The sequence below is a fragment of the Crinia signifera genome, chromosome 4 (genome assembly GCF_055691185.1).
Source record: "Crinia signifera chromosome 4, ASM5569118v1, whole genome shotgun sequence".
Classification (NCBI taxonomy): domain Eukaryota; kingdom Metazoa; phylum Chordata; class Amphibia; order Anura; family Myobatrachidae; genus Crinia; species Crinia signifera.
The window spans coordinates 128,288,188-128,310,660 of NC_139220.1; the positions used below are offsets into that span (position 1 = coordinate 128,288,188).

At 43.3% G+C, this 22,473-nt stretch overlaps 2 protein-coding genes across 4 annotated transcripts in view; one reads left to right on the plus strand and one right to left on the minus strand.

Moving 5' to 3' along the window:
• The window catches only part of NR2C1 (nuclear receptor subfamily 2 group C member 1), a 52,467-nt gene extending 41,722 nt beyond the window's left edge, over nucleotides 1-10,745 (minus strand). The window contains exons 1-2 of one of the 3 annotated variants that reach the window (XM_083182416.1): nucleotides 10,544-10,745; nucleotides 6,876-7,002 (exon numbers count right to left, since the gene is read on the minus strand). In XM_083182416.1, the coding sequence (XP_083038542.1) occupies nucleotides 6,876-6,929 (54 nt within the window). In that variant the 5' untranslated portion in view covers nucleotides 6,930-7,002; nucleotides 10,544-10,745. Of the gene's footprint in view, nucleotides 1-6,875; nucleotides 7,003-9,559; nucleotides 10,431-10,543 lie in introns of those variants that run through there. The other 2 variants (XM_083182418.1, XM_083182417.1) reach the window with 2 other exon arrangements.
• On the plus strand, nucleotides 10,370-21,489 carry NOP53 (NOP53 ribosome biogenesis factor). The gene is made up of 13 exons (XM_083182419.1): nucleotides 10,370-11,001; nucleotides 11,848-11,915; nucleotides 12,306-12,387; nucleotides 14,649-14,845; nucleotides 14,938-15,008; nucleotides 15,394-15,489; nucleotides 15,735-15,839; nucleotides 16,420-16,575; nucleotides 17,662-17,837; nucleotides 18,355-18,421; nucleotides 18,586-18,662; nucleotides 19,793-19,849; nucleotides 20,942-21,489. The coding sequence occupies exons 1-13, from the start codon at nucleotides 10,799-10,801 to the stop codon at nucleotides 20,946-20,948; spliced, it is 1,362 nt and encodes a 453-aa protein (XP_083038545.1). The 5' UTR covers nucleotides 10,370-10,798; the 3' UTR covers nucleotides 20,949-21,489.
• Nucleotides 21,490-22,473: the final 984 nt, after the last annotated feature.

The window sequence follows — 22,473 nt, forward strand, 5'->3', positions numbered from 1 at the left end:
ATGATTTAATTGTGTCTGATACCTGATTTTTAAGTGTCAAGCCACTATCCAGGACAGCACAAAGATACCGCACATGTTCCGAGTTTTGAAGTTCTGTACCCCCAAGCATAAGTCCTGTTTGTTGGCTCTTCTGCAGTCTTGTCCTGTCACAATGAACTTAATAAGTGTCTCAAACGATATGTACTTAAGGTGTGCTTTATAAGGGCTTGGATGGCCCTGATGAACGCATCAATAATTCGATGCTTTTATTACACTCTGTTTTCTTAAATACCGTTATTATTGCTGCAGATGACGTTAGCTTGTTGCACAAGGTACTAGCCATGGCGTATGAGGCCTACCCTTTGCGCTAAGCAGCAGGTGTTTGTCAGAAGCAGCAACCATTTTGTTAACTATGACTTGCATAAAAACATTATAAAATGGCTGAAGATTCAGAACAGTGCTGGAAAAGTGATTTCCTATAGAAAATTGTTTTTTGATTTTATAAGTGTAAGAAAGCGATGTTGACAGTACAGAGAGCGAGGACATCCAGCTAGTCTCCACAAACGTATCAATAATATGGGAACAGGGCTACACATGCGTAGACCCCAAGGCCACTGAATCTTTCCCTAGTAACAAGGAAGTTGGGTGTTGGGTTAATTATGACATCATGATGGAAAGCAAAGCTTGCCAATAAGACTCAATGCTTATGAGTAATTAATTAATGTGATTAAGGTTTAAATATCAGAGATAGAGATAGAAGGGGCAGGCAGTTGAGGAAGAACAGGCAAGCAGAGGGCTGGAGGTAACTATGAAATGAGGTTTAATGGCTGATCACTGTCCTTGATAGGTTTCCATTTTGATTTGATTTAGAATTATTGTTTAAGTATTAGCTAATCAATTTCATGTTTCTTGTGTTAGTCTGCATTTTCAAATACCTGTAATCAAGCTATTTTTTCAAGTAAAGCTTTTTTTTAGAAGTTTGTGTTGGTGTGCAATTATTTCAGCGATTGCCGTTATATTTAAGGGTTATAAAGTAATTTTCCATAACTAGGCTTTATCAGGTTCTGTACTTGGGTCCTGTATTTTCTAACTGGGTTACACTAGTGAATACCACTGTCCCCCATGAGAAATGTATCTATACCAGTCATGATACCCTGCACATTTTGAGCTGGGATGCTTGGTTGGACTCCCCATAGCTCTGCTGTGCCTGCATATATTTTGTCTGTGAAACCTTGCCCACCACCGGCCCCCTAATAATGTTTCTTTAATTTTGTTATTTAATAAGGCCCACTGGATATTTCGGTTCCTTACATTACTTTTGTTTAGGTCTATTAAAGGGGAACTCATTGTTTCTGCTGACCATGTTTTGTTTTTTTAAATAATCATCATTGTTTAATTTAAGTGAGTCTACTGATTTTTCCTCAAATCTTGATATGCTCCCAATGTTCTTTCTCATATGTAATGTATTTCCATGCTATTTTTTTCAACAGTAACATTTCTTGTTCTTATTTTTTCCTCTGCAGATTTTCTGTTTCTTTATGTAAACAGGGCAGTACGGATGGTGTAATGGTTAGCCTCACAGCACTGAGGTCATGGGTTCGATTCCCACCATGGCTCTTACTGTGCGGAGTTTGTATACGCTCACCGTACTTGCTTGGGTTTCCTCCGGGTACTCCGGTTTCCTTCCACAATCCAAAAATATACTGGTAGGTTAATTGGCTCCAAAAATAAAATAAAAAAATGTAACCCTAGAATGTCTGTGTGTGCGTGTACATGTGGTAGGGAACATAAATTGTAAGCTCCACTGGGGCAGGGACTGATGTGAATGTTCAACTATACTCTGTAAAGCGCTGCGGTATATGTATGCGCTATAAAAGAAACTGTTAATAATAATAAACAAACTTTAAAACCAAAATATTATATAATTTCCTCATCCTGTCCACTCCCAAAAATCGAGAGCCTCTCACAGCTATCGGGAGTGTAGGCTAGTATGCCTTACTAATATTTACACATATTCACCAACTGAATTCTTGGACTGTCTTGTATGAACTGCACGTTTGAGATCTCCCCATATTGAGGTCAGGAGACTGAGATGGCCACTCCAGAACCTTTACTTTATTCTACTGTAGCCAATGACAGGTCGACGGCCTTGTGTTTTGGATCATTGTCATGTTGGAACGTCCAAGTACGTCCCATGTGCAGCTTCCAGGCTGATGAGTGCAAATTTTTCTCCAGTATTTTCTGATAACATGCTGCATTCATCTTGCCATCCAAAAACATCAGCGATCCTCCTCCATGTACCTTTCATCATAGGCCTTGTTGACTCCTCTCCAAATGTGACGTTTAGGGTTGTGAGCAAAATGGTTCAAATGGCTTTGTTCCTAAAGTTTTCAGGCTTGTCTCTGTGCTGTTTGGAGTATTGTAAGTGGGATGATTTGTGGCATTTGCGTAGTAATGGCTTTCTTCTGGCGACTCGACCACACTATAGTTATTGCGCTCATACCCCCACTATCCATGTCGGCATGGAGTTGATTTTATATAGTATGGCGAGCGCAGCGAGCCACTGAACCCGAAGCGTGGCGAGCCCCACAAGGGGACACAGAAAACTAAGCAATAGCTAAGTGGGCGCCCAATTAACCTATAAGTACCCCCATTTTTTTTCAAATGCCTCCTTATGTATCTTGAAACAACCACACCACTGTATTTCAGTTGACGTTATTTGTGGATTTTTCTTTGCATCCCGAACAATTTTCCTGGCAGTTGGGAAATTTTTGTTGGTCTACCTGAACATGGTTTGGTTTCCACACAATCCCTCATTTTCCACTTCTTAATTAGAATTTGAAAACTGCTGATTGGCATTCTCAATTGCTTGAATAACTTTTTATATCCCTTTCCTGTTTTATACAGTTCAATTACCTTTTCCCGCAGATCCTTTGACAATTCTTTTGCTTTCCCCATGACTCAGAATCCAGACACGTCAGTGCAGCACTGGATGAAAGATGCAAGGGTCTCTCAGGAGACCAGAAACCCACTGACATTTTATACACACACACACACACACACACTGATTACAAGCAAACAGATCACAGGTGAGGATGGTTACCTTTAGTAGCCATTCAAACCTGTTTGTGTCAACTTGTGTGCATGTTATCAGGCCAAATTCTCCAGGGTATGTAAACTTTTGATCAGGGTCATTTGGGTAGTTTCTGTTGTCATTTATGATATAAAAATAGTAAACACAGTTGTTTGATAATAAATGGCTTCACCCAACCACTAACCAAGAGTGAAAGAAAACTTTGTGAGTTATCATTCATATTCTCTGAAAAATGGCCAGATAATCACAAATTCTGCTAGGGTATGTAAATTTATGAGCACAACTGTACATGTACTAATCTGCACATTTTCTGGATTTAATCCATTAATATCATTGGAAACATACTCATTTATATATACAGTATGTATCTGATGTAGAATGATTAGCCTGAGAGCAGATAGCCGCCACCCAGACGTGTGCAAGTCTGCGAAAACCTCACCGATTGGCGGCCAGCTGCAAATCCATATGCAACTCACTTACCATAGAATGATTTTTCCAGTCTATGCATAACCCTGACCCGTCCACAACTCTGCGATAGAAACAGACTAATTGAGGCTAGAGTGGACTTCACACGATTTCCCTGAAAACGTTTGGGAACGCCTACGGTTTTTCTCTCAGAAAATGGACGCATGGCATCTGCAAATGGCGGCGTCCTGTCAATTAACTTGGGAACAGCTTGCGAATAGAATAATCCCTGAATTTTGGCACTGTTTGGCCTCTTGTATACGCACTGTGATCCATATGAATGCGCAGTCTGTCAATAATTGGTTACTGTGCAAATTCGCAAAGCAACGATCAGTACTGAATAATTCCATATATACGTGTTTATGATGTTGACCTTACGAGCAAAAAAAACACCTGTAAACAGCATTTATATGGGCAAACTATTGATTTTAGAGACTAGAACCTAGAAAAGGAATTGGGAACCTTCAGCCTGCCAGCCCTTGTTGAACTACACGTACCAGCTGGGGATGCCAATCCCGGGGCATTTTTTTCAATCCCGGAATTCAGGATTGAAAAATGCCCAATCCCGGGATTCCCAGGATTGGTTTCCCTACACACTATGTACAGCATCGCATGCACACAGCACCGCCCCTAATGCCTCCTCACGTGAACTGGCCCCGGTTCCCAATCACCCATCAATGCGCAGAGTATGACAGCCCATGTTGCACGCAGTGTGCTCAGCAGCAGTGACAGCGCTGTAACACGGATGTGTGACAGCCACTACACTACAGGTGTTGCGTACCAAGCCTCTGGTGGCTCCAGATAGGGGACAGAAGTTGGAGTGTAGCAGTTGGAGTGGGACTGCCCAGTGCCCATCCATGGAGAACAAGCGAGTGGCCACTGTGACCAGGAAGCGGCACCTTACCCCGTCTTCCTCAAAACCCTGCACCGGCCGGGAGGGTGGGCGGCCAATCACTGGTGCCGGGTGGGCGCCGGGGCCAGGCAGTGAAGCCGGAAGCCAGCAGGTGTGCAGCGGCGGGTGAAGGCAATGCATTCAGGGTGGAAGGGCGGGCAGCGTGGCCTGCGCAGCATGGCGTCTGACCACGACACGCTGCGCAGAGCCACACTGCTGGGGATGGGAGAAGCCGGGCAGTGTCTGAGCACACGCTCAGACACTGCTCAGCATTAGACTGTGCTTGTGCAATCCCGTGATTGAAATCTCTGCGTTTTAGGGGCCAAATCCCAGGAACCCGCCAATCCCGATCACGGGATTGCCACCCTAGTCCAAGCAAGCCCTGCAACAGAATTAGCATGGCCAAATTAGAAAAACTGTAGTAGGGCATGCTAGGATGAGTAGTTCAACAACAGCTGGAGGGCCAAAGGCTGCCTGTCCCTGCTCCAAAGGAGTAAAAGTAATGTTTTAAATATGTTTAATCAGGGCCTGAATAAGAATTCCAACCACCCTAGGATAAAGCAGAAGTAAAGACCACCACCCCTAATACATTAATTATAATTATTTTTAACTACATGCTCGTTGCCAGAGGTTTCATGCTCGTTGCCAAGAGGTTTCATGATTGTTGCCAGGGGGTTACTGCCCAGAGAGCTCCAACACTCCTGATATCACACTTCAGGGTAATGCAGGGCGCGCTGCTCCAGGTTTCAGCCTATTGGTTGATCAGGCCCGGTGTTTAATAATTACAACTTAAAATGTGTGCCCTGAAAAGAACCTGCTTCTGTGAGTGTTCTTTCAATTTAAATCTGCGTGAGTTCCTGGTATTTGGTTCAGGCACTAAAAAATGTCCCATGCAGGATAAACTCCCCCCCCCCCCCCCCCGTTTCCCACTTGTTTATAGCTCCACAGGTAGTGCTAACTATTTTTTCTATTATATATACACTGTTTAGGAGTCCCAAGAATTGGATTAGGGAAAGTCTGGTATACACTCATCTCCCCAGCTCACATTGGATAGAGCATAGAACATGGTAGGAGAAATTCAGCTGAAGTGCCACTTACACCAAATTATCCAATCCAATTCAAAATCTATCGTAACTGACTTTGGTGAATTGTTCACAAACAGAATTTGGAAGTGAATTAGGTTTAGTTTTTCATTATAATGATCCTGGAAAATTCCTGCCAAACAAGTAATCTGTTATACCTCTTTCACACCGCACCTCGGACCAGGGCAATTGCTGGGTCGAAGTAAGTTGTGAAAGCACCAAAGCTATAACCTGAGTCGACCAACTCAGCAACTTGACCTGGGAGGCTTAAACCCAGGTCACCTTCTGTATAATAGGTGACTCTGGGTGTATGTGAAAGTGGCGGTCCAGAGTCTGTGCCGGGTTGGACCCGGGATCGAGATCCCAGGTGCGACCGAGTATTGAGATGTGAAAGGGGTATACTATTTATTGAGGTTTTCTCTTGTAGTCATGGTAGCCATTATTATGACAATCCTTCTTATTTATTTTTATATATATCACACACTCATCACTACTGTATGTAGTATGTTAATTAATAATTGCTTTCAGTATGCATGGTGTCCCTGATTTCCCATTTTTGTCCACTACTTGCCTATTTTAATCATTTCTTTTTCCACACCAATTATATGGATAAGTTAGAGATAATTGTTCTCAATCAGCTGCTATATTTATGGCAGGTAATAAAATCTGATGTAACCTTAATGTACTCCACCCACAATTTAAATTTTGCGTGGGAGTTTTTATTTAGCAGCAACTAAGGACTATAGGCCTCCATACACCAGAACGACATTGGACCCACAATCTTGACAGGTCGTGCGACAGATCGTGTACACATAATGCTTAATGTCGTTACGATGTGCAAACCAGCGGGTCTTCAGATCGAACCCCCAGATCATATGTGCTGCACGTCTGATCCATTGGCTCTCATTGCAGTCGTAAGCAGATACGATTGCTCGTTCGACTGCTCCATGACCTGCGTACTATCAGGTTGTATGCAAGTTGATGTATGGTCAGAGCGGAGCAGTGTGAAGAAGGCTGGCCTTCTCTCCCGGAGCCCAGGGAAGCCACTTGAAATTAAGTAGTCTACAGGACAGTCTGGGACAGTAGGTACATATGACCTAAATTAGTAACTATTTCTCTCTTAAGGTGCCCATACACCTTGCGATAAGCAATGCGCGCTCCCGCGGGCATCGCATCACACGGTACAAAAAGTATGTGCTGCACATACTTTTTGTAATACCCGCGGATCGCATCGCATGCAAAGCGCATGCGTTGCGATGTGATCCGTTCGATAACGCGTTGCATTGCACGCTGTTATCGCAACATTATCCTTAACTGGATAAATCTTAAACAATGAAGACAATTAAAAATGTATATGTTATACCTGTCCCATCTGCTGTTCAATAATTTGATGGGCTATTTCTTCTATAGAAGCCATCACCTGTCTTCACAGTACAGTCCCCGGGAGGAAGCAACGTTTTTAGGAGATCCAGTTTCGTACTGAGTACAGCCTATCACAACAAATATAAAATATATGTAACAGGTGAATCCTAAACAATATTTTGCACCAATAAATTCTGGGGAACATTCAATTTATCTTCGGGCCTTATTTTGTATGCAGACAAATCATGTTCATTCTTAAAAAATATAAAGGGGTCCATTTTGCATAGTACTGTAAATTTACACATATATATATATATATATATATATACACACATAGTTATATATATATATATATACATATATAACTATCTGAAAGGTGACACAAATGTTCCCTACCATCGTACATAGGGGTTATTCTGGTCTGTTTGCAAGGACCGTATGTTTGCAAGGGGACCGGTGTTTTGTGTATGCACATCTCTGCGCATGTGCATATGCCAGATGCGTGCGGACAAGGCAAACAGGTTGCAAGGTTGCAACCGGGTGCATGGGCAGATAGGGGTAAAAATGTTGGATGTTCCCATGGAAATCGTCTTGTGATGTGGGCGGGAAGCTGACATCACTGGATGTCAGCTTCCCACCCACCTCCTTCTGAATGCCCCAGCACATCTAAGGTTAGCTACGAGTAACCTTAGATGTGTGTGTGCGCCTTCCACATCATTCAATGGTCGGCAACCATCGAATGATGTGGATGTTCCCCCACAGCCTGTGAATGGATGTGTATGTTACACATCCATTCGCAGCCTGTGCGTACAAATGCTGCATGTGTCGGGGGTGGGGGGGGTGCATTTTGGCTTTCGCAGGGTGGCATCTGAGGGACTCGCAAGGCTGCGAATTTGCAGCCTTGCGAATCAACCAGAATAAGGTCCATAGGGCTTAAATGGACAAAACCCATCTGCAGTGCAGACTGGGCAGATGTAACGTGCAGAGTTACATTTGGGTGGGGTGTGTACAAACTGAAACATAAATTTCAGTGTAAAAATAAAGCTGCAAGTATTTACTAGTGTTCATTCTAGCACCCGCTATCTTTGAAAACCCATACAGTTCCTCTTCCACGGAATATATTCTGAAATTTCATGCCTATAGTATTGTCTAAGCCTTATACTGATTACCCCTATTAAATAAAATGTGTGTCTAAGACATTTTTACTTGTTAGAAAATAATGACATCGCTAACCCGGAAGCAGTTGGACCTAAATAGATCACACTGTGCCCGTGTTTTCCCTGTTTTTCTTTATTTCTTCACCTTTGTAAACTCTTTATCCATATTATAAATGTAATTGAGTATTACTTACATATATAGTCCCCGAGCAAATAGGAATATTTGTTTTTAATGTATCTAGAAGTGCAAGCATCAATTACCTATGCAAATTACCCATACAGGAAGTAGGGTATATAAGTGTACATCCTGCTTGAGAAAATACACCTTGATAAAGCTGTGAGCCAACACAGCGAAACGCGTTGGTGTTTTGCTGGACCCTACTGGAGAGAGACTATTACCAAGTCCCCTAATGAAGTGCTGACCACCTGCTCTATCTACATCTGATCCTGTCCTAAAGACCGTTCTTTCACCACCGTGCAGAGCCTATTAAATCCTGATTGCCAAATTCAACTGGAAGGATATCCCGGGCTGGCTATCATATACCATCTTTTGCCAACGGGCACACCTCCTAGACACCTACCAGGACATAACATCATACGGCCTTAAATCACACGGACGCTGTCTGGACTTTTTTGGACACAAGTTCTTGGATCAGTGCAGGTACTATCAACACCACACGGGTGACTATAAAAATACCTCAGCTCTCCCAATAGGTCCATTGCCATTTTATTGTTTTTATATTTATAAATTTATTATTTTGTTTATGTCAATTGTATATATGTGTATGAATTTATTTATCTATTGATTAAATAATTTTTATTGAATTGATGCTGGCACTTGAAATAGTATTCTTCTGAGCGCCAATTCTCCCCTCTGTTTTTTGTAGTTCCTCTTCCCTGCCTGGGGTGTCGCTGGTTGCTGTTGTGCTTCAAGCACAGTGTGGTCTGTATATCAACACTGATATGCAAACCAGACCTGTGCTAGAAACACTACAGCAGACAGCGACACCCCAGGCAGGGAAGAGTAACTGCATGGGTTTTCAAAGATGGCAGGTGCTAGAATGAACACGAGACCCATAGCACGGAGTAAAAAAAATTGTGCTTCTTGGGTGGGATTGAACCACTAGGGGGAGAGATGAGGTGCTAATGCCGATGTTTCCATACCTTTGATTTGTAAATCCCCCACTGTTCCTTGCAGTTAATGGAATCAATCCCATAATCTTTGATCAGTGGTTCCCAAACCTGGTCCTCAAGTACCCCCAACAGTGCACATTTTCCAGATCTCCTCACAGAATCACAAGTAACATAATTAGCTCCACCTGTGGATTTTATTAAAATGTGTCTGAATAATGCGTGCACCTGCTGGGTGATCTGGAAAATGTGCACTGTTGGGGGTACTTGAGGACCAGGGTTGGGAACTACTGATGTAGATGGCACACAGTTATGTTCCATAACATGGCATCGTTGTTGCACATAAATAAAAGGCAACTCGGGTACTTGAGCATATCTATATGCAAATAATACTCACCTGTTTTTAAAAAGATTAATGCATAAGAAAGGTGTTTTTCAACACTGGTGATGGCAATCAAATATTAAGAGGAAAGGCCAGGAATAGAACACTCCATCCCCCCTGGAGAGGGTCATATTAGAAGGTATGTTTCATCCATTTGAGAAATCAGCCCAAATGCCATTGATGTCCTATCAGGTGCGGCCTGTTCGCATCGGACCTGAGTCTGGCGGTGGCGGGAAACATGCGATACATCACATGCGATCCTGCCACCAGGGACCTTTGCGAGGGATCGGATGGCCATACACTGCTACGATAAATCACAGCAGTGCATTGCCACCTTTACTCTCCTTGTATGTGGCACCCTGGGGTGGCCAAACCTGTCCTCAAGTTCTACCAACCAGTGCATTTATAGTAGAAATGAAAGTAGCATGTTTAAACATGTGATAGTAAGTAATGACTACAGCTGTGCACCAGCTGTGGTTTGGAAAACGTGGACTGTTGGTAAAGTTTGAGGATCAGTTTGGACCCTGCTGTACTATATTACATAGGTGAGCATAGGAGCAACAGCGTGGTGTAGTGCAGGAAGCTCCCACACCGATACAGGTTCATCAGCCGCCCGCGGCCTCACTTTCTGCCTGACACTGATCTGATTCAATCTGTACAGGAGGACTGAGAGACGAGTACACGCGCCGGTGGTGGTGACACAGCGAGGCGCGCGCACACACAGGTGGGAGGGCGGACGGGGCGCGAGCATAGGAGCGAGGGGGAAGGGAGCCGCGCGTTCGGGAAGCTGTTCCTGTCGGGTGGAGGTCAGAGGTCACTGTCAGAGGGTTAAAGCGTCACACGCTCACGACGTTCCGGTCGTGGTAATACACAGCGGGACACGTGGGGGTAGCGTGAGAGCAGGAGAACTCGCGGTGCCCCAATGTGGCACTGGCGCACGCCGTGCCACAGCCTTCTCCCCACCCGCGCCGCATCCTGTCTCGCCCGGGCGTATCTTACCTGCGTTCGTGAAACTATGTGCTTGTCGTACGGTAGTCAGGTGACGTATACACCGTTATGTGCCGTAAACGGTTCCCGGCGGGTCAGAGTTCGTGACCCTCCCTCAGTTCCACCGAGTGCGCGGCTCCTCCCCGTGACCGAGACGTTAGTGGGGCCGTGATTACGTCACCGGGCGCGCTGTACGAGATGACGCAGCCTGGAGCTTGGGGAGAACTAGACGCGCTTCCGCTGTTAGTTCCGCCCACGTGATAGAAGATGGCGGCGGCAGGTGGAGGCGGCGTGGCAGGGAAGGGAGATGACTTTCTCGGGTTCTCGGTTCTGTCCAAGTGCGGGAAGAAAGGGACCCCGAAGCGGAAGCGGGTGAACAGGAACAAGAAGAAGAATTGGAGGGGGCACAGCGATGTCCGCGACGTGGAGGAATTCCTGGACGACGTGCGGCTGCAGGAGCGGACGGCGGGGTGAGAGACTGGACGGGGTTGGTAGTTGGGTTGTGAGTGAGTCTGCTAGAGGATTCGGGAGAGCTGTCTCCCTGGATATGATCACAAGAAGTTGGGCGGGGGTCAGTGAGTCTCCTGGATGAGGGGGAGAGGGCCGAAGGGAAAGCCGGCTCTCCTGGTTGAGGGCGAGAGACTCCTTGCTGATGCAAGTAAGCCCTGCGAGTGGGAATAGCCTCCAAGAGGGGATAGGCTGTGGCAAGTGGGGCATGACTGAAGTCATTGGTTCGATTCCCACCATAGCCTTAACTTTGAGGCGTTTGTACATTCTCCCCATGCTTGCGTGGGGAGAATTCACAAATATACTGGTAGGTTAATTGGCTCCTAACAAAATGTAGCCTGGAATAAATGCATGTGGCAGGGAATATAGAGTGTAAGCCCCACTGGGGCAGGGCTTGAAGTGAACGTTGAAATCTTCTCTCTAAAGCACTGCTTAATGTGTGCTCTATATTAATAACTGTTACTTATAATTAAAAAAATGGTGTCTGAGTAGGGTTACCACCTCATCCCTTTAATTCCGGACACATATTAATTACACAGGTTATGTGGCTTCATGAATTCAAGACTCCATTTCACCTGTTTTTAAACTGCCACAGAACCTGTGTAATTAATATGTTGACCGATTTTTGTTCAGTATGGCCGACCTGAACTAAACTGGTCACAAATTGCAGTGTATGCACCTTAAGCTGAAAACTGCCATTAATAGGTGCGCTTTAGCTGGTTTTCCTGCTTGCATCTATGTTGAATGCAGAGAAGATGGGTGGCTGTTATTGTGAAATGTCCTTTTGACTGCCTACTTGTTTCCCACAGGGGTCTACTAGCAGAGAAGGCGGATGAGAGCCTGTTCTTTCTGGACACTGTTGTAAAGCCTGTAAAAGGTGAGTGCTGATCTGTATGCTTATTACCATAAACTAGTAAAGGAGTGTACACACTGTGCAATATGCCACACCTGGCCAACCTGTGGCTCTCCAGCTGTCATGAAACTACACATCCCAGTATGCCTTGCCACAGTTTTAGAATTTCCTAATGGCAAAACTATGGCAAAGCATACTGGGATGTGTAGCTTCTCAGCAGCTGGAGAGCCACAGGTTGGCGAGGTCAGGTAAATTTGTTCTTGAAATTGATGTGAGTCTCTATTCAGCATAACATATTTGGTATATTTCTGATCCTAGAAGTAGGAGAATGCAGGACATTTTACATTATATATTGTAGGCCTGGTTGCTGACTTAGTTTGTGGAACTGATGTACGGTGTAAATTTATTTTTTAGATGTCAAGATAAAGAAACGTGGTAAACCTCTGAAAATAGACCTCATTCTACAGCTGGATTCCAAAGTACCCCCACCCAAAGAGTATGTCCTGCAATACTGCTACTAAGTAACTGATAGACACTGACTGTCCTATATTTGAGGGATCTGTCCTGGTGCTTGTCTCTGCTTGTTCCTAGTGTCCTGCTTCTCACAGCATGCAATTTGGTTATTTTATAAAGTTTCTTATAGCGCAGCAAATTCTGTTGTGCTTTACACAACAGAACGGTGATACTGGGTATTTACAGTTGTCTCAGTGTTTATTTCTTTTAGTAAAGCAGGCTTCTAGTAGCGTCTACAAACTTGGATTAGCACCCAACACTATAAACCATAGTGATCATACAACAAAAAGTCTAATCTTGTGAGCCAGTTAAATTACCCACAAAGCTCTGTATTAGCGTCTTATGCTGTGGTGAATATTACCAGTTATTCCAGTAATGAAGGTATTGGTCATAGGGCAAGATAATTACCTAAACATGATGCGGACACAACACATGTCACTGCTTTCAATACCTTTACAGCTATGTGAATTACCCCCACCTTAGAGATATAAAGTCCAGAACTATGTAAAGTTTACAGATGTACAAACTGCAATGCTTTTCTTTGTAATGTCACCGACCTATTCAGATAACCAATGTGCAACAGGAAAGAGGTATTGCGTATCTGGACGTTAATCCTGTTGTATATCCACTGACAAACAGTAACGTGTTCAACCACTGGTGCGATATCAAACTATTTGAGCAAATACACTGCATATTCTGTATGGCTTCCATTTATTATAATCTATATTCAGATCTAATGGGTTATTTTCAGCGGACTCAGGAACTCTAGTTTAAAAAATGCATGGTTACAGTAGTGAAGGTGTGCAGTTACAACATACAGCACTACTGATTGCAGGTAGACTTGCATGTAAGTAAAGTTTCAACTGCTTCCTCCATTAAACAATTCCGGTTCATTAACTCTTGAATTACTGATCTCTCCTTGCAATGTTCCTTTTTAATGTGTGATGTATGTAGACTCTCTAGTATAAGGGTAAAGGGACACTCATGTGCTCATTACTTCTATGCCTTGAAAAGGATGCCTCTATTCTAAAGTACGGTTTATTGTGCGGTCTATTAGTGTAGCCTGATACAGGTTTCCATGTGAATATTTTATAGCCAAGACTCCTGTACTTCCTGCTAAAGTAATCATTAACACTTCGATATGTTTGTATCAAGTGTTATCATAAATGATCATCCTCTATAAACCTTCTAATCCTGTTGGTGTGTTTTCTATTAGATTATTATACACAGCTAGATAAAATTCCTTGTTCCATGTGTCCAAAAAGCATCTTTATTCTAGAATTTGTTTTCTGGCCATTTGCTGCAGCTCTGCACTCTGTCTTATATAGCTCAGCAAATCCTGTTGTGCTTTACAATTGTAGACCGTAATAATACAAACTGGGTAACATACATGGCTCTGAGAAGATCCTGCTGGAAGTGTACAGTCTATAGGGAAATAGGAGCGAAACATAAGGACAGGCACGAGTAATGGCATAGCCGTCCCACCAATTTGCAAATCCATAAGGGAAGCTAAGCTATATAACATAAGTACCGGCCAAAATAACCCTCAGGCACCTAAGTATGATAGTCTTGGCTGAAGAGGTGAGTTCATGGAATGCTTGAAAGTTTAGATGCTAGTGGAGTCTCATTGTGCATGAAAGGGCATTCCATAGGTTGGGGCTGAAATATCTACCGCCCATCACGCTGGCTGCTGTAACATGCTGTGCATTCCTGGTATCCTGTATATACTTTTCTAGTTCCCAGCATGCAAACATTGGCATCTAGAGAAAATGCTACAGCATTGGGAACTGAATTTTACCATTTCTAGGCAAGCAAAAACTTTTCACTGATATTTACTTATTTAAATATTAAGCAGTTTAAACATTTTGTGATGGTAATTTCATAAACTAAAGTTAATACATATGGAAGTGGTCCAGTTACTAATACATTGCAAGTGTACTGGCTGAGGGTAAACTGTTGCATGTATGTTGGCATTTCCAACATGCTAAGGCTGCACTTTATTTATTTTTTCTTTGCATTGTCTTAACATTTGGCCAAAATGGTAAAACCTTACTGATAGAAAGAAAATCTCCCAAAATCTTGATGTTCAGCTATACATTTCCTGTGCAGTAGGTGGCAGTCTGATCACTTTATTGATCATTGAAGTTAAAAAATTGGCTGGAGTTCCTTTCAGCACAGCTTGTTCAGGGATGTCAGAAACTGTTCAGGAATTGCTGTTCTCACTCTTTTTTCCCTTTCACACAGCATTACTTCTCACCAAGTGCCTAATGGAAGGAAACTGAAGCGGAAGAGAGAACGAGAGGAGAGATCAGAAAAGAGGGGAATTCTGCCACGACCAGAGAGACTTCTCCTGGCCCAGCTAAACAAACCTAAGCCCACGTGCAAAGATGGAGCAAACAATGACCCATCCCGCGGCTTCTATGATCTCTGGGCAGAAAAGAGTAAGTGGATTTCTATGAACGGTGTAATGTAGACCTAGGCAATATCTGACACCTCTGGGACTCATACAGGACTGTAATCACTTTCTCTCTAGATCCATTGGATTCTGCACTTGAGGGAAAAGACAAATGGTATTTGGAACAGACCAAGAAGAGCAGAGTCAAGGTGAGTGTCCTAAGGAAGATTGGATGAATGATGTTTTGAACATAGAAACATAGAATTTGACGGCAGATAAGAACCACTTGGCCCATCTAGTCTGCCCCTTGGAACCTCTTGTTTTTTACCCATTGCTTTCATTGCAAAGGCAGACATGTTGACAACCCTAACGTTCAATTGGATGATGCCTGTCCTTTCAGTAGGAACTAATGACATGATTGAGGCATTTGCAAACGTCACTGGTGTTTAGTAATTTTTGCCTGGTGCCAAATGTGCTTGTTTGGTGTTGACATGTGCTTTGCCAAATGTGCGTGCCTTCCAGAAATGTGTAAAATAAAAATCCTGTGTGATGGCTTTCTCTGACCGCTTCTCCTAACCAATTTCTTCTCTACAGCGTCCGGAGAAACTCAAGGAGAAACAGTCGCAGCTTCCCGCTGTTGAAATTCCTGCTCCAGGGGCTTCCTACAACCCCACATACGAATCACATCAGGTTAGTGGCATATCTAATCCTTCTTTTTTTTTTTTTTTTTTTTTTACCTGAATCCTCAGCCCTATGAAGTGGACATGGAAGCATCATGTCCCTTTTTAACTCTTCATGCAAGGTCACATTGTTATGCAGATTTTGTTCCAAAGGTGTTTTTTATTTTTATTTTTCCCTCCTGATGGTGGGAAATTTAATTTTGAAAACTAATGTAAGTATATATGAGAGTTCAATCTGCTAATCTGTTTCTCCAGGCGCTGCTGCTTCGTGCTCATGAGCTGGAACTAAAGGTTGTGAAAGAGGAGGAAAAACTGCTGAGACAAGTGAAGTTACCCCCAAGGGCTGAACTGTCCACAGAGGTTTGTTTCCAACCTGTTCACTTTCATAAAGCAAAAATTCCCCATTCTTTTGTTGCAAATATTGATGGAGATCCTAAAAGGACCCCACCCAATTTCCCTCTTGCTCCTTGCCAATGTCCAAAAAACGTAGATGTGGGTATTTGAGGATGTTACAGTGAAAACAGATCTGTGTTGTATTTTGGTCTCTGCTTACTATGTTCTACATAAGGATATATAAAATCCCTGCATTTGCCGTGAGTAGGCTGCGCTCTGCTTGTGATCAGTTAGGGGGGGGGGTGTTTAGAAGTGTTCATACCTTTTCTGTAGGTAATGTTGACTGTCTAATGAAACTAACTTCATATAAACCCAAAAAGATTGAAATCGGACCTCTCCAGTGGCTGTATAAGTTGTGCTGGATAACTGCAAGTGCCTTCTGCCATTACATGTTTCCCAAATGTCCAAATACATATCCTCTATCTGCTCTTATAAGAGCCCAGTAATGGTAAGCAAGGTAGAGAATGGTTATGGAAAGTATAAAATGTTAGTGTGCAGATCTGCGATTCTGGAAAATCTGACCGTTCTTTGCATCTTCCAATAACAGGAAAGTAAACTCCATGAGCTGTGTGAGGGGCTGGTGGAGGAGTCTGACCATGAAGGGTCAGGAGAGGAGAGTGCAGAGCAGAAGGCAGTGTCCCTGCCTCAGAGAGAGCGCAAGACAGAGCGGCAGAGGAAGAAGGAGAAAGAGGCCAAATTTCTGGTGAGTTCGCATTAGCCCATATCTCATATTTGCCCGATTGACCAGGTTTTTATTTTTATTTTTTTCAACTTTATTTAAAGTGACTCCAGTATTGCAAACTTATTTGCACACTGGTTAATAAAGGCACACATTCCACAGATTGGGTATTATCTGCCCCTATTGCCAATTATTATGTAACCTTGGAGAGATGAGGCGATATCTATTTTGTAGCCATAATGCATGCACGCACTGTAGATGTTTAATCATTCCATTCTTTACCTTCGTATCAAAGTACATGTATGCTATATTACATTGCGGGGAGAATACTATTATAAACTGGTGCGCAAGGGGGAATGAAAAATGATTGATTCATTGGTGGCTGGAGCTGCTGCTCCACTCCCCTGCCTTTCTAGGGAGAGGAGGCAGGTGGCAATGCACTGGCTACAGGGCATTAACATTGTTGGGCACAGTGTACGAACATAATGATGTGCCTAACAAGTGGTCAGATTGTGCCTAACAAGTGGTCAGATTGAGCTGCATGTTAGGCAGATGCAATCGCTCGATAACTGTGTGTGGGTGCGCTTTAATGATTAGGCATACACACTAGAAGATATTGTCATCAATATCATTCAGAAGCCCCTTTCTCAGTGATATTGGTACAAATATCTTCTAGTGTGTATGGGCCTTAAGGTACGACACTGCTTCTTAACCATCTATACATAGCTGGACTCCATCCTTTACAGCCCTAGGTTTGTTGGCCCTGCCCTGTGATGAGACCCATCCTTGCGCTGTGAGAACGTCCTGCCTTGCTTGCAGGAATGTGATGCGAAAAATGGGTTCCCTGGGGATTTGGTGTTACCCATTCCCTGGGGTCTGAGGGCTGCACATGAGGCACTCATCAGTGTCCTGCTCTGTTAGAAAGAGCAGTTGTTTTGCATGGAAAGTCTTGTAAGAACTGGTCTTTTCCAGAATATTTCTGGTAGAGGAACACTTTTTAAACTGTTAAATCTGTATATTTTAAAGATGTGCTTTCTCCTAACCCTGGGTTTGATGTGGTTATCTAGTTGGGAAAATGCAGTAACAGTGGTTTCCCTTTTCATTCCCCAGAAAGTTCGTCAAGATGCAGAAAAGACTGCGAGACTGCGGCGCCAGGGACTGTTCCAGCTTAAGTCCCTTCACTCTATGATGAAATCTAGGCAAGCAGAGCTCTTACGGCGCAAGAAGCTCAGAGAGGAGAAACGCAAAGCACAGGCCTTACTGCCACGGAGACTAGGCCGCCTAAAGTAAGATGGGGGTGATCTGTTTTTCACTTGAAATACATTGCTTTGGAGGGTTTGTTCAAAATGATCCAGTAGAACTCTTAAAGGAAAGGGAGACTTGGTTCCTGAACTCTGCCCGGTGATGAGATGCATCCTTGCGCTGTGAGAATTTTCAGCATAGCTGGAAATGTGATGTCACCATTGGGTGCCCTGGGGTTGTGGTGTTTACCCACCCTGGGGTCTGAGGGCAGAAGATGTTTAATACAGCGCATTGCATGGTGCCTTGTGTTCTTGTTCATGTGCAACCCTGTTTTCCCTGATGTAATTAAACAGGTGTATAGGTCAGTGCCTTATTCCCAAAATAAGTTTTGTGCACATTTGTATAATCTGGCTAAGATTTATTTATTATTGCTATAAAACAGACAGAAAGCAAATATAAAGTGTGAACCTTAATTTGCTTTACATAAAGTTTGTGTAAGGATGTAGAGACAAGATTATTATATTGCTCTTTAACTTACTCTAACACCTTTTTCACTGTAAGGTATAAGGAGCCTGCTATAGACCTTCAGCTGAGTGATGAACTAGCAGATTCACTAAGAAAACTAAAGGTAAGTTCAGTGTAGAACCATGGCCATTGTCCTGGGCTTGAGAATTGGGCTACAGGAATGCTCTTGGGAGACCAAGTATTTAGCTTCTATAGAATAGTAGACCTATTGTGAATTATAACTTTCGTCACCTGGATAAAGTAACCTGATTTTTATCTGATCACTAGCCTGAGGGGAGCGTTGCCAGAGACCGGTTTAAGAGTTTCCAGAAGAGAAGTCTCATAGAGCCAAGGGAGCGTGCAAAGTAAGTACTGTGACTGGCGGGGCTCTGTACTTATAAAGACCGACTAGTATAATGCTTAGCTCTGTTTTTTAATGATTCTTTGTACTTTTAACCCTAAGTCAGAGAGAGAACAGGGAGGGGTACCACACTGGGGTTGAATAGGGGGACTTTAATCTTGTTAATCTTCGAAATTCAGGAACAGATCTACACTATAGTTTTATTCTGTATCTATAAACTGATTATAACTTTCCATTACCTGCCTAGATATATGCTGTCTGTTGGTTGTTTGGGATAACGAGAACTTCGTCAATAGGGAGCTGAGCAGTGACTGTTTTAGGGAGTGTTTTAGGGAGTGATATCAGTTCGTGCTCTGCAGTGCACATGATGGCCAAGAGTGGTACTGCAGTAGCTGCGGCGATTTCCTGGAGCTTTATTTCACCTGACCCCCATCTCTCCTTAATGCTCCTGCTTCACCTTCTTAAATGAGCCGTCTGTAGTTTAGGCTAATCTTTCCCTGAGTGCCTCTGTACCCCTCCCCATATTTACCCCTGTATCGTACCTCACCAAGCATGCCACTGACCCACATTGAGTGCTTTTACCTCTTGTCTGGCCAAGCATGCCTCTGTCCCCCTCCCCACAAGTGCTTTTTGTCTTCTCCTTATGTGCACCTATCGTCTCCCTGTCATATTTACCTCTGATACCCATCCTCATGAAATCACCCCCCACCCCCCTGATTACCTCTGCCTACTTAATTCCCATGCAAGCCTATGTTATCCCCTCCCATATGTGCTTTGGACCTCCCCATCTGTAAATCTGCCACCATCCCAACTATGCTTTTACTTTCTCTCCAAGGCTGGTGGCTGATCAGACATGGCATATAAAGTAATAATGACCAAAGGGAGCCAGGCAGTGACTATTTTAGTAAAGCAAGTAAAAGAAAACAGACTGATGTAAAAACCTACATCGGGCTTGTCTATAGTAAATGCGTCTGTGGTATCAACACATCTTTTTGAGGCGTGCTTAATGTAAATATTGAATATTCTGCGTATAGGAAGTACATGTTAATTTAGAATTGTGTGACACTGCACCTATTTCATAAAGGGTTTTGCATAATGGAGTTTAAAATTGACCATTTCCTGCTCTTTGTGTAGGTTCAAGAGGCGGCATAAGGTGAAATATGTGGAGAAACGGGCTTTCCGAGAAATCACGTAAGTATTCTATACAGATGGTCAGTGTTTTAGTGTTCGAGCAAGGTTACACATGTTTTCTTGGTGTATATACTGTTAGTTTGGGCATCCTCTGGACTTAAGGAGCCCACACACGCACCAATGCCGGCGATAGGGGTGCGCGCTCCCGCGGCACCTCATTGCACAGTACAAAAAGTATGTGCTGCACATACTTTTTGTACTAGCTTTTTCTAGCATCGCATGCACAAGGCATACGATGCGATGCTATGTGTGCTAGTTAAGCCCACAATGCACGCCGGGATTGGTGCTCCTTAACTTTTAAACTGCTTTAGTAATTCCTTATTTCTTTAAAAAAAACAATTATTAGATATAGTAGCATAAACAGAGATCCATACAATAACCTTGTTATAGTACAGAAATTCCAAAACCTCATAATATTTGTGGAATTTTTGTTCGGGCAAAACCTCAAGCGCTGCTTCTTATGCTGCCTCAACCTCACCAAATTGGACTACACCCTCAAGTCTCAAAATAGTAGGCTAAGAAAAGGAAAATAAGTTAGAAAGATGGCGCTAGATTCGTAGAATCCTAGTTTGGTCGGATACTTATCCTAAAAGTGTTCTCCTTTTCCACCTATGGGTTTCTTTCTCCTATTTTATATTCATCGTGAGATTAACAATTAAAGACAAAAGCAAGGTGGAATATTTTTTTTTTTTTAGGAGGTTTCTATGTTAAAATTGATGCATGTGTCCTACGTTATGTTATGTTAATGTTCCTACCTTACTTACGTAACAATGTAGTGAGGCTAGGAATATCTGCGTATCTTTTATTCGACAGATGTTCACTCATCCGTTACACGTTCCTCACTCATATCAAGGTTTCTTTACTGTGGCATACCGATTCAGAGGTAACTGCTGTTATCTTCTGAATACGGAGAAAAGTGTGGTGCTGCTTAGAATTACTCTTCCTGTATGCAAACAAATGTCTCCATTGTGTTAGTGACTGGAATCCTAGCAACTGCTGCATTATTCCATTGCAAATTATGCCTATTAATCAGTCTTGCTATGATACTTTAGCTGAGTGTTTAATTGTAATTTCCCTGTTTTCATCCCTTAGGTTGTAGTTTGGACTGTGGCTTTCTATCTGCATCTGGCCTTCTACATGGAAAACGTTTTTTACTTTCCCCCTGAAAGGATCCTCCTTGTAGCTGCAATCAGGACAAAGATGGTGCCCCATGCAGCAAGTGTCACCTCCTGGCCTGTGTGTCTTGGATTAACGCGTTCATGAGATATTTGCCACAGCATTACGTGTTAATACAAATTAAATTATTGTGCATCAGACTTTGTTACGGCAGCATGTGCTTTTAAAGTGGACTACAGCAACTTCAGTTTCGGGCTATTGTAGTCCAAACAACCTAATGTTTGAGGCTTTTCCTGAGACTGCCTGCCTAGGAAAGTGGATGATTCCCAGTGCCTGGACTTGTTTCGAATGTGTAAATTTGGTGAAAACAAATATTCCACCTACATGAGCTCAGACTAAGCTGCCAGGTAGCTGAACTTGGCCATGTGACACCGAATGCCCGGAGTATGATCGAATATTTCCTATGGATAAGTTTGGCATGGTAGTAAAATACAAAGTAAATAAATATACTTTCTGAGCAAATATATTGTACAAATGTTTCAGTGATTTTTCTTTTCTGGAATAGAACTCAACGGTGTTTGATCTCAGATTTACACTTCGGAATAAGCTTATCTGTATAGCGGCAATGCTGAAACACAGATGACCAAGAGCCACAGACCTAGCACTGCACCTCTGCTGTCCATAGGTGGATTCTGAGGCAGAGAGAAGAGGCCTTTTAGATTTTGCAGTGATTAACTTACTGACCAACTTGCTCATTAGGATACTAGCAACAGAGGGTGTTACAATAGATTGTGAGGGGAGTTTTCAAACCTTGTACTTGGGTTGCAGAACAGGTGAAAGACCAAAGCAAACTTTAAAATTACTGTTATGAATTCTATAATTGGAAGAGGAGTTTCTGGGGACAGGAGTATAGGGTCAAGGTGTATCGGGAGAGCTGGAAGTGTGAACCACTGGAAACAAGCCTGAGCCGAGATGTGACACTGGCAGTGACCACAAATGAGTCTGGAATTGGGATCTGTGGTTTGTGATGGGAAGAAGCTTGTGGTGAGTTGAGGGTTGGATAGCCTGGGTTGTGGCCAGGCAGTCAACATGCGGCTTCCCAATGGCACTGAAACACTCTTGTATATGTTGGCAAATATCTAGATTTGGGTCCACGGTATAGAAAATGTAAGATTATCCTAATTCAAAGTGCTTTTTGTGACCCAGATTGGGTATTTAAAATGATACTGGCGATACTCGGCTCATGCTGAGAAACTGCTAGACCACCAGTGAATATTAGCCTGCGAACAAGGCCTTGCACCGAGACTCTGGGGTTCCAGGAGGGGACAGACTTAACCTTGTTCCTCCGCCCCCTCCCTCAGCTTTGACTCGTCCTGGGTTCCCACTGCGGGTGCTTCTCTACTCCCCATCAGCACTTGCGGGAGGGTCTGGCTGACAGCAGGAGATATAATCGCCCCCTTTGCCTTCACTGTGTTCAGTGACCTCGCCTCACTTGTGTTGGTGCTGGG